Source organism: Bombina bombina, chromosome 1 (assembly GCF_027579735.1).
Source record: "Bombina bombina isolate aBomBom1 chromosome 1, aBomBom1.pri, whole genome shotgun sequence".
NCBI classification, from domain to species: domain Eukaryota; kingdom Metazoa; phylum Chordata; class Amphibia; order Anura; family Bombinatoridae; genus Bombina; species Bombina bombina.
The window spans coordinates 491,153,436-491,173,677 of record NC_069499.1 but is presented as its reverse complement, the minus strand read 5'-3'; the positions used below and the strand labels follow the sequence as shown (position 1 = coordinate 491,173,677).

The 20,242-nt window shown below is 39.7% G+C and overlaps 1 protein-coding gene across 1 annotated transcript in view; it reads left to right on the top strand.

The window, feature by feature from the left end:
* PGAP1 (post-GPI attachment to proteins inositol deacylase 1) overlaps positions 1-20,242 on the top strand; it is a 703,705-nt gene that overhangs the window by 354,064 nt on the left and 329,399 nt on the right. The window contains exon 19 of the mRNA XM_053698557.1: positions 7,728-7,836. Coding sequence (XP_053554532.1) covers positions 7,728-7,836 — 109 coding nt within the window. The remainder of the gene's footprint in view (positions 1-7,727; positions 7,837-20,242) is intronic.

Here is a 20,242-nt window from a genome sequence, read left to right as displayed (position 1 = left end):
TCTGCTACACCTCTCTCTTTTTGGCTTCGTAGCATAATACGTTTAGCCTATGAGACTGCTGGACAGCAGCCTCCTGAAAGAATTACAGCTCATTCCACTAGAGCTGTGGCTTCCACTTGGGCCTTTAAGAATGAGGCCTCTGTTGAACAGATTTGCAAGGCTGCAACTTGGTCTTCTCTTCATACTTTTTCCAAATTTTCCAAATTTGACACTTTTGCTTCTTCGGAGGCTGTTTTTGGGAGAAAGGTTCTTCAGGCAGTGGTTCCTTCCGTATAAAGATCCTGCCTGTCACTCCCGTCATCCGTGTACTTTAGCTTTGGTATTGGTATCCCAGAAGTAATGATGACCCGTGGACTGACCACACAACAGGAGAAAACATAATTTATGCTTACCTGATAAATTCCTTTCTCCTGTAGTGTGGTCAGTCCACGGCCCGCCCTGTTTTTTATGGCAGGTCTAAATTTTTAAATTGTACTCCAGTCACCACTGCACCCTATAGTTTCTCCTTTCTCGTTTGGTTCTTGGTCGAATGACTGGGTGTGACGTAGAGGGGAGGAGCTATATAGCAGCTCTGCTTGGGTGATCCTCTTGCACTTCCTGTTGGGGAGGAGTTAATATCCCAGAAGTAATGATGACCCGTGGACTGACCACACTACAGGAGAAAGGAATTTATCAGGTAAGCATAAATTATGTTTTTTTCTTACCGCTCACTTAAGCCAACACTGGTATTACGAGTTTTCTTCAAGCTGGCGTTAGCCTCAGAAAAGTGAGAGTTGAGCAAAATTTAGCTCCACATCTCACTGTACTACCAGCGTTGCTTACGGTAGCGGTAAGCTGGCAAAACGTGCTTGTGCACGATTTCCCCTTAGGAAACAATGGGGCTGAGCTGGCTGAAAAAAACCTAACACCTGCAAAGAAGCAGCGTACAGCTCCTAACGCTGCCCCATTGTTTCCTATGGGGAAATAAAAGTTATGTCTGCACTTAACACCCTAACAGGAACCCCGAGTCTAAACACCCCTAATCTTACACTTATTAACCCCTAATCTGCCGCTCCGGACACTGTTGCCACCTACATTATCCCTATGAACCCCTAATCTACTGCCCCCAACATTGCCGAACCCTACATTATATTTATTAACCCCTAATCTGCCGCCAACGTCGCCGCAACTATAATATATAATAATACCCCTAAACCTAAGTCTAACCCTAACCCCCCCCCCAACTTAAATATAATTTAAATACATCTATATAAATTTACTATAATTAATTAAATTTTTCCTATTTAAAACTAAATACTTACCTATAAAATAAACCCTAAGCTAGCTACAATATATAGCTAATAGTTACATTGTAGCTAGCTTACAATTTATATTTCTTTTACAGGCGACTTTGTATTTATTTTAACTAGGTAGAATAGTTATTAAATAGTTATTAACTATTTAATAACTTTCTAGTTAAAATAAGTACAAATTTTCCTGTAAAATAAATCCTAACCTAAATTACAATTACACCTACCACTACACTATCATTAAATTAATTAAATTAATTACCTACAATTAAATACAATTAAATAAAATAAACTAAAGTACAAAAAATAAAAAACACTAAATTACAGAAAATAAAAAAGAATTTCAATTTTTTTAAATTAATTACACCTAATCTAATCCCCCTAATAAAATAAAAAAGCCCCCCAAAATAATAAAAATCCCTACCCTATACTAAATTACAAATAGCCCTTAAAAGGGCCTTTTGCGGGGCATTGCCCCAAAGTAATCAGCTCTTTTACCTGTAAAAAAAAATACAATACCCCCCCAACATTAAAACCCACCACCCACACACCCAACCCTACTCTAAAACCGACCCAATCCCCCCTTAAAAAAACCTAACACTACCCCCTTGAAGATCACCCTACCTTGAGCCGTCTTCACCCAGCCGGGCACAAGTGGACGTCCAGAGGGGCAGAAGTCTTCATCCGATCCGGCCAGAAGAGGACATTTAAACCGGCAGAAGGCTTCATCCAGGCGGCATCTTCTATCTTCTTCCATCCGGAGCGGAGCGGGTCCATCTTGAAGACATCCGACGCGGAGCATCCTCTTCCATCCGACGGCAACTGAAGAATGAAGGTTCCTTTAAGTGACGTCATCCAAGATGGCGTCCCTTCAATTCCGATTGGCTGATAGAATCCTATCAGCCAATCGGAATAAAGGTAGGAAATATCCTATTGGCTGATGCAATCGGCCAATAGAATTGAGCTTGCATTCTATTGGCTGATTGGAACAGCCAATAGAATGTGGCATCAGCCAATAGGATTTTTCCTACCTTAATTCCGATTGGCTGATAGGATTCTATCAGCCAATTGGAATTGAAGGGACGCCATCTTGGATGACGTCACTTAAAGGAACCTTCATTCTTCAGTCGCCGTCGGATGGAAGAGGATGCTCCACGTCGGATGTCTTCAAGATGGACCTGCTCCGCTCTGGATGGAAGAAGATAGAAGATGCCGCCTGGATGAAGCCTTCTGCCGGTCTGGATGTCCTCTTCTGGCCGGATCGGATGAAGACTTCTGCCCATCTGGATGTCCACTTGTGCCCGACTGGGTGAAGACGGCTCAAGGTAGGGTGATCTTCAAGTGGGTAGTGTTAGGTTTTATTAAGGGGATATTGGGTGGGTTTTAGAGTAGGGTTGGGTGTGTGGGTTGTGGGTTTTAATGTTGGGGGGGGGTATTGTATTTGTTTTTACAGGTAAAAAAGCTGATTACTTTGGGGCAATGCCCCGCAAAAAGCCCTTTTAAGGGCTATTTGTAATTTAGTATAGGGTAGGGAATTTTATTATTTTGGGGGGCTTTTTTATTTTATTAGGGGGATTAGATTAGGTGTAATTAGTTTAAAAAAATGTAATTCTTTTTTTTATTTTCTGTAATTTAGTGTTTGTTTTTTTTGTACTTTAGTTTATTTAATTTAATTGTAGGTCATTTATTTAATTAATTTAATGATAGTGTAGTGTTCGGTGTAATTGTAATTTAGGTTAGGATTTATTTTACAGGTAAATATGTACTTATTTTAACTAGGAAGTTATTAAATCGTTAATAACTATTTAACCCCTTAATGACATACGTCGTACAGGGTACGTCTGGCACAAACTGGTCTTTAAAGACCAGCGACGTACCCTTTTGCGGGGCATTGCCCCAAAGTAATCAGCTCTTTTACCTGTAAAAAAAAATACAATACCCCCCCAACATTAAAACCCACCACCCACACACCCAACCCTACTCTAAAACCGACCCAATCCCCCCTTAAAAAAACCTAACACTACCCCCTTGAAGATCACCCTACCTTGAGCCGTCTTCACCCAGCCGGGCACAAGTGGACGTCCAGAGGGGCAGAAGTCTTCATCCAATCCGGCCAGAAGAGGACATTTAAACCGGCAGAAGGCTTCATCCAGGCGGCATCTTCTATCTTCTTCCATCCGGAGCGGAGCGGGTCCATCTTGAAGACATCCGACGCGGAGCATCCTCTTCCATCCGACGGCAACTGAAGAATGAAGGTTCCTTTAAGTGACGTCATCCAAGATGGCGTCCCTTCAGTTCCGATTGGCTGATAGAATCCTATCAGCCAATCGGAATAAAGGTAGGAAATATCCTATTGGCTGATGCAATCGGCCAATAGAATTGAGCTTGCATTCTATTGGCTGATTGGAACAGCCAATAGAATGTGGCATCAGCCAATAGGATTTTTCCTACCTTAATTCCGATTGGCTGATAGGATTCTATCAGCCAATTGGAATTGAAGGGACGCCATCTTGGATGACGTCACTTAAAGGAACCTTCATTCTTCAGTCGCCGTCGGATGGAAGAGGATGCTCCACGTCGGATGTCTTCAAGATGGACCTGCTCCGCTCTGGATGGAAGAAGATAGAAGATGCCGCCTGGATGAAGCCTTCTGCCGGTCTGGATGTCCTCTTCTGGCCGGATCGGATGAAGACTTCTGCCCATCTGGATGTCCACTTGTGCCCGACTGGGTGAAGACGGCTCAAGGTAGGGTGATCTTCAAGTGGGTAGTGTTAGGTTTTATTAAGGGGATATTGGGTGGGTTTTAGAGTAGGGTTGGGTGTGTGGGTTGTGGGTTTTAATGTTGGGGGGGGTATTGTATTTGTTTTTACAGGTAAAAAAGCTGATTACTTTGGGGCAATGCCCCGCAAAAAGCCCTTTTAAGGGCTATTTGTAATTTAGTATAGGGTAGGGAATTTTATTATTTTGGGGGGCTTTTTTATTTTATTAGGGGGATTAGATTAGGTGTAATTAGTTTAAAAAAATGTAATTCTTTTTTTTATTTTCTGTAATTTAGTGTTTGTTTTTTTTGTACTTTAGTTTATTTAATTTAATTGTAGGTCATTTATTTAATTAATTTAATGATAGTGTAGTGTTCGGTGTAATTGTAATTTAGGTTAGGATTTATTTTACAGGTAAATTTGTACTTATTTTAACTAGGAAGTTATTAAATCGTTAATAACTATTTAACCCCTTAATGACATACGTCGTACAGGGTACGTCTGGCACAAACTGGTCTTTAAAGACCAGCGACGTACCCTGTACGACGTTGGGGTTGAAAGCGGCTGGAAGCGATCTTGATCGCTTCCAGCCGCTTTACGGTTATTGCAGTGATGCCTCGATATCGAGGCATCACTGCAATAAAAATTTTCCCCATTCGATGCAGAGAGAGCCACTTTGTGGCCCTCTCTGCACCGGACATCGATGGTCGCAATCGGTGGGTGGGAGGCGGGTGGGTGGCCATCAATGGATTGCTAACTGCAGTGGTGGGGGGGATCGTGGGCGGGGTAGCTTGGGGGCGTGCACGGACGCGCGCGTGGGAACCATTACACTATGTAACAGTTTGTTAAAATTTAGAGGGAGAGAGGGGGAATAAAAATGTATTCTAAATAATCGAAGTGATCTGGGAGGGGGTGGGGGTTTAGTGTTTGGGGGGGGGAAGCTACACTACAGAAAAGTGGGGGGGGAAATAAAATTTTTTTTTTTGTAAACTGGGTACTGGCAGACAGCTGCCAGTACCCAAAATGTCTCCCAATAATGTAGAGGGGGAGGGTTAGAGAGCTGTTTGGGGGGGGGAATGAGGGAGGTTTGTGGCTAAGGGGAATCCTACAAAGCAGCATATGTAAATATGCTAAAAAAATAACTAAAAAAATATACTTTTTATTTTAGTACTGGCAGACTTTCTGCCAGTACTTAAGATGGCAGGGACAATTGTGGGGTGGGGGAGGTAAGAGCCGTTTGGGAGGGATCAGGGGGTCTGATGTGTCAGGTGGGAGGCTGATCTCTACACTAAAGCTAAAATTAACCCTGCAAGCTCCCTAATTAACCCCTTCACTGCTAGACATAATACACATGTGATGTGCAGCAGCATTTAGCAGCCTTCTAATTACCAAAAAGCATCAGCAGAGGCATATATGTCTGCTATTTCTGAACAAAAGGGATCCCAGAGAAGCATTTACAACCATTTGTGCCATAATTGCACAAGCTGTTTGTAAATAAAACATTAAACTTTAATAGATTGGTTAAAAGTGTGTGCTCTAAAATCAACTAGGGAACTTAGGGTTGTTTAATGTGTAATATCCCGGATTAGATTGAACCAGGATCGGATCAGATAACAAATCTGTAACTGTCAGGTACCCTTGTGGTATGGATAGATGGTGACCTCTGTAGCCTCTGGTTTACTTTAATAAATAACCTATAGATTATAACCTGTTTGATCAAGCATATAACTATATTGATAAAGAACTTAACTCTCCTTTAATTAATAGTAAAGGATTTATTTATATATTAGTGTTAGGATAATGTGACATCCTTAGGACTAGTGAGTACATAATAACCTTTTAATAAAATTATAACAAGTAATCCACTCCCCAGTATATTACAAGGGTAAAACCTAAATTGGGTTCATTGCAGGTGTCTATTATAACTGGCTAGTATATATAAAAGCTGTGGTATGAATGATATTACCGCACCTTTCAAAAAAAGATTGAGCATGTGTTACACTAGGGGGATACAAATTGTTGTAATCAAACAGAAATGGTATATTGGTCACAGTAACCTTACGTAGTTTAAGATCTTGATAAGTTTGATATTAGAAAAGCTAGGTATATGGAGATTTGTATATTTTTATCTCTATGGTTACTGTCTGTGGTTACTGTCTGTGTCTGTGGTTACTGATAACACAGTCCCCCATATACTGCAAAGTAAAGGCACTTTTCAGTGCTTTTTTTTTCCTCTAACACCTCATATCCCCTAACTTTAACCTCTAAAAACGGTTTCGTACAGATATTATTCAAAAAATTATGCTCTAATTTATTTATTTTGTTTTATTAAAGGCATCATACATTTTATTTTGCTAGCAATTTGGGGGAGATTTTTTACATTTTCTGAGCCCTATTTGCTACCGGGAGCTCATGGAAGCATTAACCAGACACTTGTAATGGCTAGTTATTTATTGTGCGCCCATAAATGGGTGAATTTGCCCGTTTACGGGTGCGCGATAAATTAGCGCTCCACCTGTAATCTAGCACATTTTAAATAAAGGTTACTTTTTAATTATTTGGATTAATAGTACAAAATTGTTTGTCTGGAATTTATTGTGGTAAAATTGGGAAAGAGTGCTATAAGGTACATACTTTTGTTCTGAACATTCTATGCAGAACTTTTTTGGAAATTATGTAACCATATACAGCACCTAATCCTCCATATACAAGACTCTGTGATTACCTTGTATCTAAATCTTTGCAGACTGCCCCCATGTTTCAGTTCTTTTGATAGACTTGCATTTTAGCCAAACAGTGCTGAGGTAACTTCACGGGCATGAGCACAATGTTATCTATATGGCACACATGAACGTACACCCTCTGGTTGTGAAAAACTGTCAAAATCCATTCAGATAAGAGGCGGCCTTCAAGGGCTAAGAAATTTGCATATGAGCCTACCTAGGTTTAGCCTTCAACTAAGAATACCAAGAGAACAGAACAAAGTTGATGATAAAAGTAAATTGGAAAGTTGTTTAAAATGACATACCCTATCTGAATCATGAAAGGTTATTTTTGACTAGACTGTCCCTTTAAAGGGATAGAAAGCTCAAATGGGTGCATTTCAATTTTAAATAGAATCATTTGTACAATATATTTCTATCAACAAAAATGATTGCAGTAAAAGTTATTGCTGGTTTAATGGCATACGCAAATATGCTGGTAGAGCCCGTGCACCAGTATTCAAACACCATGCCTGCTCATAGAGTGTCTGTGAAGGCTTAACACTAGAAGCATTTTTTCTAATGGGAATTTATTGCTACCATGCTTATGCTATCTGAAACTGAAATGCACCCATGCACGTTTAAATATTGACCTGTATATCTCTTTAATATTCCATTTAAAGGTTTGTGATTACATCACTTATACGTTGTTGATTCACAAGAATACTTTGAACATAGGATAAGATCTATGGTTTGTGTTTTTTCAGGAAAGAGAATGCAAAAAGCATATAATAGGTTAATCCTTAGATATCTACAGTAAATTTATTTACAGTATCTACGATCATCTGTTATTTCTTTGAGATCGCATTTGGAATAATCTTTATAAAGACCCACAGAAAAGACATGATTATACCCTTATTATTTATAGCAAAATGTCTGAAATCGAAAAGCCTGCAAGTCCTGTATTTGTTTTTCAGTGATGACTTTCCTATAAGCATATCCGCTAAGCTTCATGCGCCGCAGCCAGAAAATGACAGCAGCATGGTAACGTTGTTGTTCTACACATCTGCAGACTGCAGTCATGAGGTGAGAGGGAACTGTAAATATGTATTAGGTTTTAATATGTCCACGACATTCTAAAGTGTATTTTTCATTAGCATATTATGCAGCTGTATCAGTGTATCAACTGAATAAATGAGCTGTGGTAATTCCCCTTCGTTACATCAATCCTATCTTATTAAGTGAATATTCACAGGTTCACCCATCTTTTTTGATACTCATGGTCCAGAAGTATTTTTGACTCATCCTTTTTTACGTAGTTTACCTGTCTGACCTCAATTGGGTCTCCTTGTACTTTATTCATTGATGATGCTCAGCAGACAACTTATATTTGTATAAGCATCAATGCAACCATACTGTGTATTTGTATTGCATTTTATGCGTTGTATATACCCTGCAGGGAAGTGACAGCCTTCACAATCCTCCAGTCCTTATTGCTGGGTTCTTTTTGAAGGATTTTATCACTGCAGATACATTTACTTATGTGTCTGTAATTTATGTAGATTATGCAGTCCTTTTACATGAATACATGTGTGTGTGTATGTATATATGTATGTGTGTGTGTGTATATGTATGTATGTATATATATATATATATATATATATATATATAGTTTGAAAGTGCAATACATAAAGATTTGGATTTGCACAGATTTGGATGTTGCGTTTTCACACTGATATATCCGGCCATAAACAAATTTTCTCTTCTGCAAATCTACTCACTTTAGTACTGCTCTCTTCCCCGCGAGAAGCAGATAAATGATAGGGTATATATTGCCGTTTATTTCTTTCATGTAATTAGCAAGAGTCCATGAGCTAGTGACGTATGGGATATACATTCCTACCAGGAGGGGCAAAGTTTCCCAAACCTTAAAATGCCTATAAATACACCCCTCACCACACCCACAATTCAGTTTTACAAACTTTGCCTCCCAGGGAGGTGGTGAAGTAAGTTTGTGCTAGATTCTACGTTGATATGCGCTTCGCAGCAGGCTGGAGCCCGGTTTTCCTCTCAGAGTGCAGTGAATGTCAGAGGGATGCGAAGAGAGTATTGCCTATTTGAATTCAATGGTCTCCTTCTACGGGATCTATTTCATAGGTTCTCTGTTATCGGTCGTAGAGATTCATCTCTTACCTCCCTTTTCAGATCGACGATATACTCTTATATACCATTACATCTACTGATTCTCGTTTCAGTACTGGTTTGGCTATCTACTATATGTAGATGAGTGTCCTGGGGTAAGTAAGTCTTATTTTTGTGACACTCTAAGCTATGGTTGGGCACTTTATATGTAAAGTTCTAAATATATGTCTTTAAACTTATATTTGCCATGATTCAGGATAATCAGTATTCCTTCATTCAGACTGTCAGTTTAATTATTTGGGATAATGCATATGAATAAATATTTTTTTCTTACCTTGAAAATTTTCAATTGACTTTTATCCCTGCGGGCTGTTAGGCTCGTGGGGGCAGAAAATGCTTCAATTTATTGCGTCATTCTTGGCGCAAACTTTTTTGGCACAAAAATTTTGTCATTTCCGGCGCCGTAGTTGTCGCCGGAAGTTGTTCGTTACGTCATTTTTTTGACGCATGTGTGCTCAGACGGTTTTTTGCGCAAAAAAATGTGGGCGTCGTTTTTCGGCGTCAGAGGATGTGGCGTCATACTTGGCGCCAAAAAATGTGGGCGTCATTCTTGTTCAACTGTCATTTAAGGAATTTAATAATTTTGCTTTATATGTTGTTTTTTTCTATTACATATTGCAAGATTTTCCATAAACTGTTCCTGGATCAGAACATACTGAGGGATTCCGGTTGACTGAGATAAGTCCTACCAAAGCTAAGTTCATTTATTTTAAATGTTATGAATGTTTATCTTTAGCTATGGTTTGTAATAAGTTATCATGATAAACTTTTACATGCAGAATCCATTAGTATTTATGCTTTATGTATTGCTATTCTTTTTACATCTTATGTACAAGATATACTTAGAAAATTTGTGAGAATGTTTTTCTGATTCTATGTTAAAGGCTTTGTCTGACTTTGCGCCTTCTATTGAAATTTTTAGGTCTTTTTCAAACTTCTTTTTGATGAAGTTTCAAATGACCAACAACATACTGAATTATCCTTCTCTGATGATGTTTTTTCTCTTTCAGAATTTTCCTCATCAGATATTGACACTAACAAATCTACTTTTTTAATTTTTTATTAGAGTACATTTGTTTTTTGTTGAAAAGGTGTTGAATATTTTGAATATTGAGGTAACTAGTTCTTTTTCAAAACTAGCTAACATTTTATTTCTGCTTATTTTATCTTCTGTGTTTTCAGAGGTTTTTTCCATTTCTTCATACTAGGGAATGGAATAGGCTGAGAATTTTCTTCCTTCTTCAAAGGTTTTAAATTATATTCTTTACCGGCAGTTAATTTCAATTTTGAGGGTTCTCCAAATTGAATGGGGCTATCTCTACTCCTGCTAAAATATGCTATTGTTTCTATAGCAAAATAGTATTTATTTTCCTTTTAGATGGTTGTATCTTATTTAAGGAAAATTATTTATTTTCAGGTACTTTTCTTGGACCTGTGATTTATTTGGATGATGTTGCATTTGTGTCATTTTTCTGTTTACTTTAAGATCAAGTATCAGATTATGTTTTATTTAGCATTGTTAAGGGACAAAGTCTTCTGCTCATTTGAGGTTCAGACTGGGTGCTGTTGCATTTGTCTTGTTGTCTTGCATTTGTTTATGCAAGTCCGGTGTGTTGACTGGTCTTTTAATTGGATTAACATGCTAATAATTTCATTTTATTTAATATTTTCACAAATGAGGTTTAATCTATATCTTTAGCTGTTTTTAGCTAGAAGAATTTTGTGATTTCTAAAAAATCCTTATTTCTTTTTTTCCAAGATAATCAATTATTTGGTTTATATTGGATTCAATTCTTAACTGTTACTCTGGGCTTCAAGATTGAGTTCTAAGACTAAAACTTTAAGCTTATTTTAGTTTGGTTGTTCTTACTAAGGAACCAAATTCTAAATTCTTACTCAAGTAACATGTTTTTAATTGGAAGTGTTTTGGTTCTATTCGGTCCAAATTTCTTAGATTTTGGGTACAGAATAAACTTTAGAGTAAAACAGTCCATGAGAAGTCTTTTTCTCTCTATTAGATTCCAGCTATTCCAGTAAGGCTAACACTTTCCTTAATGTGTTTCAGTCTTATATATTTTGGGTAATGTTGAAGTGCGGCTGATCACCTGTTGGGGCTCAAGCGCTGCTCAGATCTGGAATCTTCTGGGGTATTTATTCCAGTTCCTTTTTTAGGAACTGGGTTTTGGGGTTTTATTCAAAACTATTCATTGTTCCAAAGATAGAAAATCTTTCTCCAACATAGGTGTGTCCGGTCCACGGCGTCATCCTTACTTGTGGGATATTCTCTTCCCCAACAGGAAATGGCAAAGAGCCCAGCAAAGCTGGTCACATGATCCCTCCTAGGCTCCGCCTTCCCCAGTCATTCTCTTTGCCGTTGTACAGGCAACATCTCCACGGAGATGGCTTAGAGTTTTTTAGTGTTTAACTGTAGTTTTTATTATTCAATCAAGAGTTTGTTATTTTAAAATAGTGCTGGTATGTACTATTTACTCTGAAACAGAAAAGAGATGAAGATTTCTGTTTGTAAGAGGAAAATGATTTTAGCAACCGTTACTAAAATCGATGGCTGTTTCCACACAGGACTGTTGAGAGGAATTAACTTCAGTTGGGGGAACAGTGAGCAGACTTTTGCTGCTTGAGGTATGACACATTCTAACAAGACGATGTAATGCTGGAAGCTGTCATTTTCCCTATGGGATCCGGTAAGCCATTTTTATTACAGAAAGAAAAAAAGGGCTTCACAAGGGCTTTTTAAGACTGTAGACATTTTCTGGGCTAAATCGATTTATATATAAATATATTTTATACTCCATAGCCTTGAGGAATTAATTTAATCTTGGGAATTATGTAAAATAACCGGCAGGCACTGTAGTGGACACCTTATTCTCTAGGGGCTTTCCCTAATCATAGGCAGAGCCTCATTTTCGCGCCTCTATTGCGCACTTGTTTTTGAGAAGCATGACATGCAGATGCATGTGTGAGGAGCTCTGATACATAGAAAAGACTTTCTGAAGGCGTCATTTGGTATCGTATTCCCCTTTGGGCTTGGTTGGGTCTCAGCAAAGCAGATACCAGGGACTGTAAAGGGGTTAAATATAAAAACGGCTCCGGTTCCGTTATTTTAAGGGTTAAAGCTTCCAAATTTGGTGTGCAATACTTTTAAGGCTTTAAGACACTGTGGTGAAATTTTGGTGAATTTTGAACAATTCCTTCATACTTTTTCGCAATTGCAGTAATAAAGTGTGTTCAGTTTAAAATTTAAAGTGACAGTAACGGTTTATTTTAAAACGTTTTTTGTACTTTGTTATCAAGTTTTTGCCTGTTTAACATGTCTGAACTACCAGATAGACTGTGTTCTGAATGTGGGGAAGCCAAGGTTCCTTCTCATTTAAATAGATGTGATTTATGTGACACAAAATTTAGAGAAAATGATGCCCAAGATGATTCCTCAAGTGAGGGGAGTAAGCATGGTACTGCATCATCCCCTCCTTCGTCTACTCCAGTCTTGCCCACACAGGAGGCCCCTAGTACATCTAGCGCGCCAATACTCCTTACTATGCAACAATTAACGGCTGTAATGGATAATTCTATCAAAAACATTTTAGCCAAAATGCCCACTTATCAGCGAAAGCGCGACTGCTCTGTTTTAGAAAATACTGAAGAGCATGAGGACGCTGATGATATTGGTTCTGAAGGGCCCCTACACCAGTCTGAGGGGGCCAGGGAGGTTTTGTCTGAGGGAGAAATTTCAGATTCAGGGAAAATTTCTCAACGAGCTGAACCTGATGTGATTACATTTAAATTTAAATTGGAACATCTCCGCGCTCTGCTTAAGGAGGTGTTATCCACTCTGGATGATTGTGAGAATTTGGTCATTCCAGAGAAACTATGTAAAATGGACAAGTTCCTAGAGGTCCCGGGGCCCCCCGAAGCTTTTCCTATACCCAAGCGGGTGGCGGACATTGTAAATAAAGAATGGGAAAGGCCCGGTATACCTTTCGTCCCTCCCCCCATATTTAAAAAATTGTTTCCTATGGTCGACCCCAGAAAGGACTTATGGCAGACAGTCCCCAAGGTCGAGGGGGCGGTTTCTACTCTAAACAAACGCACCACTATACCCATAGAAGATAGTTGTGCTTTCAAAGATCCTATGGATAAAAAATTAGAAGGTTTGCTTAAAAAGATGTTTGTTCAGCAAGGTTACCTTCTACAACCAATTTCATGCATTGTTCCTGTCACTACAGCAGCGTGTTTCTGGTTCGATGAGCTAGAAAAGGCGCTCAATAATAATTCTTCTTCTTATGAGGAGATTATGGACAGAATTCATGCTCTCAAATTGGCTAATTCTTTCACCCTAGACGCCACTTTGCAATTGGCTAGGTTAGCGGCGAAAAATTCTGGTTTTGCTATTGTGGCGCGCAGAGCGCTTTGGTTAAAATCTTGGTCAGCGGATGCGTCTTCCAAGAACAAATTGCTTAACATTCCTTTCAAGGGGGCTGTTTGGCCCTGACTTGAAAGAGATTATCTCTGATATCACTGGGGGCAAGGGCCACGCCCTTCCTCAGGATAGGTCTTTCAAGGCCAAAAATAAACCTAATTTTCGTCCCTTTCGCAGAAACGGACCAGCCCCAAGTGCTACGTCCTCTAAGCAAGAGGGTAATACTTCTCAAGCCAAGCCAGCCTGGAGACCAATGCAAGGCTGGAACAAAGGAAAGCAGGCCAAGAAACCTGCCACTGCTACCAAGACAGCATGAGATGTTGGCCCCCGATCCGGGACCGGATCTGGTGGGGGGCAGACTCTCTCTCTTCGCTCAGGCTTGGGCAAGAGATGTTCTGGATCCTTGGGCACTAGAAATAGTCTCCCAAGGTTATCTTCTGGAATTCAAGGGGCTTCCCCCAAGGGGGAGGTTCCACAGGTCTCAATTGTCTTCAGACCACATAAAAAGACAGGCATTCTTACATTGTGTAGAAGACCTGTTAAAAATGGGAGTGATTCATCCTGTTCCATTAGGAGAACAAGGGATGGGGTTCTACTCCAATCTGTTCGTAGTTCCCAAAAAAGAGGGAACATTCAGACCAATCTTAGATCTCAAGATCCTAAACAAGTTTCTCAAGGTTCCATCGTTCAAAATTGAAACCATTCGAACAATTCTTCCTTCCATCCAGGAAGGTCAATTCATGACCACGGTGGATTTAAAGGATGCGTATCTACATATTCCTATCCACAAGGAACATCATCGGTTCCTAAGGTTCGCATTCCTGGACAAGCATTACCAGTTTGTGGCACTTCCGTTCGGATTAGCCACTACTCCAAGGATTTTCACAAAGGTACTAGGGTCCCTTCTAGCGGTGCTAAGACCAAGGGGCATTGCAGTAGTACCTTACTTAGACGACATTCTGATTCAAGCGTCATCCCTTCCTCAAGCAAAGGCTCACACGGACATTGTCCTGGCCTTTCTCAGATCTCACGGGTGGAAAGTGAACGTAGAAAAATGTTCTCTATCTCCGTCAACAAGGGTTCCCTTCTTGGGAACAATAATAGACTCCTTAGAAATGAGGATTTTTCTGACAGAGGCCAGAAAATCAAAACTTCTAAACTCTTGTCAAATACTTCATTCTGTTCCTCTTCCTTCCATAGCGCAGTGCATGGAAGTAATAGGTTTGATGGTAGCGGCAATGGACATAGTTCCTTTTGCGCGAATTCATCTAAGACCATTACAACTGTGCATGCTCAGTCAGTGGAATGGGGACTATACAGACTTGTCTCCGACGATACAAGTAGATCAGAGGACCAGAGATTCACTCCGTTGGTGGCTGTCCCTGGACAACCTGTCACAGGGGATGAGCTTCCGCAGACCAGAGTGGGTCATTGTCACGACCGACGCCAGTCTGGTGGGCTGGGGCGCGGTCTGGGGACCCCTGAAAGCTCAGGGTCTTTGGTCTCAGGAAGAATCTCTTCTCCCGATAAATATTCTGGAACTGAGAGCGATATTCAATGCTCTCAAGGCTTGGCCTCAGCTAGCAAAGGCCAAGTTCATACGGTTTCAATCAGACAACATGACGACTGTTGCATACATCAACCATCAGGGGGGAACAAGGAGTTCCCTGGCGATGGAAGAAGTGACCAAAATCATTCAATGGGCGGAGACTCACTCCTGCCACTTGTCTGCAATCCACATCCCAGGAGTGGAAAATTGGGAAGCGGATTTTCTGAGTCGTCAGACTTTTCATCCGGGGGAGTGGGAACTCCATCCGGAAATCTTTGCCCAAATTACTCAATTGTGGGGCATTCCAGACATGGATCTGATGGCCTCTCGTCAGAACTTCAAGGTTCCTGGCTACGGGTCCAGATCCAGGGATCCCAAGGCGACTCTAGTAGATGCACTAGTAGCACCTTGGACCTTCAAACTAGCTTATGTATTCCCGCCGTTTCCTCTCATCCCCAGGCTGGTAGCCAGGATCAATCAGGAGAGGGCATCGGTGATCTTGATAGCTCCTGCGTGGCCACGCAGGACTTGGTATGCAGACCTGGTGAATATGTCATTGGCTCCACCATGGAAGCTACCTTTGAGACGAGACCTTCTTGTTCAAGGTCCGTTCGAACATCCGAATCTGGTCTCACTCCAACTGACTGCTTGGAGATTGAACGCTTGATCTTATCAAAGCGAGGGTTCTCAGATTCTGTCATTGATACTCTTGTTCAGGCCAGAAAGCCTGTAACTAAAAAAATTTACCACAAAATATGGAAAAAATATATCTGTTGGTGTGAATCTAAAGGATTCCCTTGGGACAAGGTAAAAATTCCTAAGATTCTATCCTTTCTTCAAGAAGGTTTGGAGAAAGGATTATCTGCAAGTTCCTTGAAGGGACAGATTTCTGCCTTGTCTGTGTTACTTCACAAAAAGCTGGCAGCTGTGCCAGATGTTCAAGCCTTTGTTCAGGCTCTGGTTAGAATCAAGCCTGTTTACAAACCTTTGACTCCTCCTTGGAGTCTCAATTTAGTTCTTTCAGTTCTTCAGGGGGTTCCGTTTGAACCCTTACATTCCGTTGATATCAAGTTATTATCTTGGAAAGTTTTGTTTTTGGTTGCAATTTCTTCTGCTAGAAGAGTTTCAGAATTATCTGCTCTGCAGTGTTCTCCTCCTTATCTGGTGTTCCATGCAGATAAGGTGGTTTTACGTACTAAACCTGGTTTTCTTCCGAAAGTTGTTTCTAACAAAAACATTAACCAGGAGATAGTCGTGCCTTCTTTGTGTCCGAATCCAGTTTCAAAGAAGGAACGTTTGTTGCACAATTTGGATGTAGTGCGTGCTCTAAAATTCTATTTAGATGCTACAAAGGATTTTAGACAAACATCTTCCTTGTTTGTTGTTTATTCTGGTAAAAGGAGAGGTCAAAAAGCAACTTCTACCTCTCTCTCTTTTTGGCTTAAAAGCATCATCAGATTGGCTTACGAGACTGCCGGACGGCAGCCTCCTGAAAGAATCACAGCTCATTCCACTAGGGCTGTGGCTTCCACATGGGCCTTCAAGAACGAGGCTTCTGTTGATCAGATATGTAAGGCAGCGACTTGGTCTTCACTGCACACTTTTACTAAATTTTACAAATTTGATACTTTTGCTTCTTCTGAGGCTATTTTTGGGAGAAAGGTTTTGCAAGCCGTGGTGCCTTCCATCTAGGTGACCTGATTTGCTCCCTCCCTTCATCCGTGTCCTAAAGCTTTGGTATTTGTTCCCACAAGTAAGGATGACGCCGTGGACCGGACACACCTATGTTGGAGAAAACAGAATTTATGTTTACCTGATAAATTACTTTCTCCAACGGTGTGTCCGGTCCACGGCCCGCCCTGGTTTTTTAATCAGGTCTGATAATTTATTTTCTTTAACTACAGTCACCACGGTATCATATGGTTTCTCCTATGCAAATATTCCTCCTTTACGTCGGTCGAATGACTGGGGAAGGCGGAGCCTAGGAGGGATCATGTGACCAGCTTTGCTGGGCTCTTTGCCATTTCCTGTTGGGGAAGAGAATATCCCACAAGTAAGGATGACGCCGTGGACCGGACACACCGTTGGAGAAAGTAATTTATCAGGTAAACATACATTCTGTTTTTTATTATATAAATATACCATCTTTTAGATTGGTATTTATATGGTCTATTCTGCCTTTTTTTTTTTTTTTGGTCAGTGATAGCATTATTTGTTTTCATTACATACAATAGATGCATATCTTCATTTTCTGTTTTCATTCACCTTTTTTAGGTTTCCAGATAGATTGTGTCACTGTCTTTGTCTCTAACAGACAAGTGACTTTTTTATTGGGTTCCGTCTGTCAGTACCTTCAGTCTCTATTATTTCCTTCAGTTGCTATATATGCATGGAAATTTAGGTCTTATGGCTGCAGCATTGGATTCAATTCCCTTTGCTCATTTTCATAGAAAACCTTTCCAGTTTTTTATACTGAATAATGGTGCAGGGATTCTAGGATTTCACTTTTTAAATCTTCGAATTCTATGTTTATCTATCTTTGATACAGTGGTTAAGATTATTATCATTTAGTTCTACAGGTCTCTTCGATTCTTTCAACCTGGACCATGAGCTCTACAGATGCGAGTCTTTTAGGTTGGGAGGCTGTCTGAGGTTCTCTGTCAGCACAAGGGGTTTGGGAATCTCAGGAGGCGAGATTACCATTTGATATTTTGGAACTCCGTGCAATCCCAGAGTTCTTCAGTTGGTTTCTTTTGAAGAAGAGACGTTTATTGTTTTTTTTTTTTTTCCAGACAATATCACATCTGTGGTGTATGTCAATCATCAGGGTGGGACTATCAGTCCTTAGACTGTGACAAAGTATCTCGGATATTTGCTTGGGCTAAATCCGGCTCCTATCTAAATTCTGTGGTCCTTTTCCCAGGTATAGACATTTGGGAAGCGGATTATCTCTGTTAATCAAACTTTACATCCGGGAGAATGGTCTCTTTACCCAGATATGTTTTTCAATTTTGCAGATGTGAGGGCTTCCAGAAATAGATCTGTTGGCATCTCGTCTTAACAAGGAACTTCCCAGGGGCCTATTTCAGGTCCGGGGTTCCTCAGGCGGAAGTAGCGTATGCATTGACACTTCCTTGGAATTATCATTCTGCCTATATCTTCCGCCTCTAGTTCTTCCAAAATTCTAATGGAGCGTTTGTACTGCTGGTGGTTCCAGCATGGCCTCACAGGTTTTAGTATGCGGATCTCATTCAGATGGCCAGTTGCCAACCTTGGACACTTCCGTTAAGACCAGACCTTCTATCTCAAGGCCCATTTTTTCCATTAGGTTCTCAAATCATTCAATTTGAAGGTATGGAGATTGAACGTTTGATTCTTAGTCATAGAGGTTTCTCTGACTCGGTGATTAATACTATGTTACAGGTTTGTAAATCTGTCTCTAGGAAGATTTATTATCGAGTTTGGAAGACTTACATTTCTTGGTGTTCTTATCATAAATTCTTTTGGCATTCTTTTAGAATTCCTAGAATTTTACAATTTTTCAGGTTGGTTTAGATAAGGTTTTGTCTGCAAGTTCTTTGAGAGGACAAATCTCTACTCTTTCTGTTCTTTTTCACAGAAAGATTGCTATTCATTCTGATATTCATTGTTTTGTACAGGCTTTGGTTTGTATCAAGCCTGTCATTAAGTCAATCTCTCCTCCTTGGAGTCTCAATTTGGTACTGAGGGCTTTACAGGCTCCTCCGTTTGAACCTTTGCGTTCTCTGGACATTAAAATTACTTTCTTGGAAAGTATTGTTCCTTTTGGCTATCTCTTCTGCTAGAAGAGTTTCTGAGTTTTCTGCTCTTTCTTGTGGATCTCCTTTTCTGATTTTTCATCAGGATAAGGCAGTTTTCCTTCCTGTTATTCATTATTTTGTTCAGGCTTTGGTTCTTATCAAACCTGTCATTAAGCCAATTTCTCCTCCTTGGAGTTTTAATTTGGTTCTGAAGGCTTTACAGGCTCTTCTATTTGAGCATATGCTTTCTCTAGACATTATTTACTTTCATGGAAAGTATTGTTCTTTTTAGACATCTCTTCAGCTAGAACAGTTTTTGAATTATCTGTTCTTTCTTGTGAGTCACCTTTTTCTGATTTTTTCATCAGGATAAGGTGGTTTTTGCTATCCTCATTTCAATTCTTACCCAAGTTGTGATTTCTAACAACATTAGGGAGGAGTTATTGTCTTTTCCTAAGACTTCTTTGGTACGATTCTTACATTCTTTGGATATGGTAAGAGTTTTGAAATCCTATGTTGAAGCTATTCAGATTTCACACAGACTTCTAGTCTATTTGTTATCTTTTCTGTTTTTAGGAAGGTCAGAAGGCTTCTGCCATTTCTTTGGCATCTTGGTTAAAGCTTTTGATTCATCATGCTTATTCAGAGTCGGGTTGATTCCCACCTCAGTGGATTACGGCTCATTCTACTAGGTAAGTTTCTACTTCCTAAACTTTTAAGAATGAAGCTTCTGTTGATCAGATTTGCAAAGCAATGACTTCGTCTTCTTTGCATATTTTTCCTAAATTCTACCATTTTGATGTTTTCTTTTCTTTAGAAGCAGTTTTGGTAGAATGGTACTTTAGGCAGCTGTTTCAGTTTGATTCTTCTGCTTATAATTTCAGTTTTTTTCATTATAAAAATTGAAACTTTTTTGATTTGGGTAGTGGATTTATTTTTCAGCGGAATTGGCTGTCTTTATTTTTCCCTCCCTCTCTAGTGACTTTTGCGTGGAAGTTCCACATCTTGGGTATCTACTATCCCATACATCACTAGCTCATGGACTCTTGCTAATTACATGAAAGAAAACATAATTTATGTAAGAACTTACCTGATAAATTAATTTCTTTCATATTAGCAAGAGTCCATGAGGCCCACCCTTTTTGTGGTGGTTATGATTTTTTGTATAAAGCACAATTATTCCAATTCCTTATTTTTTTATGCTTTCCCTCCTTTCTTATCACCCCACTTCTTTGCTATTCGTTAAACTGAATTGTGGGTGTGGTGAGGGCTGTATTTATAGGCATTTTAAGGTTTGGGAAACTTTGCCCCTCCTGGTAGGAATGTATATCCCATACGTCCCTAGCTCATAGACTCTTGCTAATATGAAAGAAATGAATTTATCAGGTAAGTTCTTACATAAATTATGTTTTTTGAGTCAAGAATCCGAGACTTCAGGTACCTAAACAGCTTCCATTTTAAGTAATTTAGCCCTTTCTTCAATACTACACTTTCTAGAGAAGACTGTATTAGTTATGTGATGCT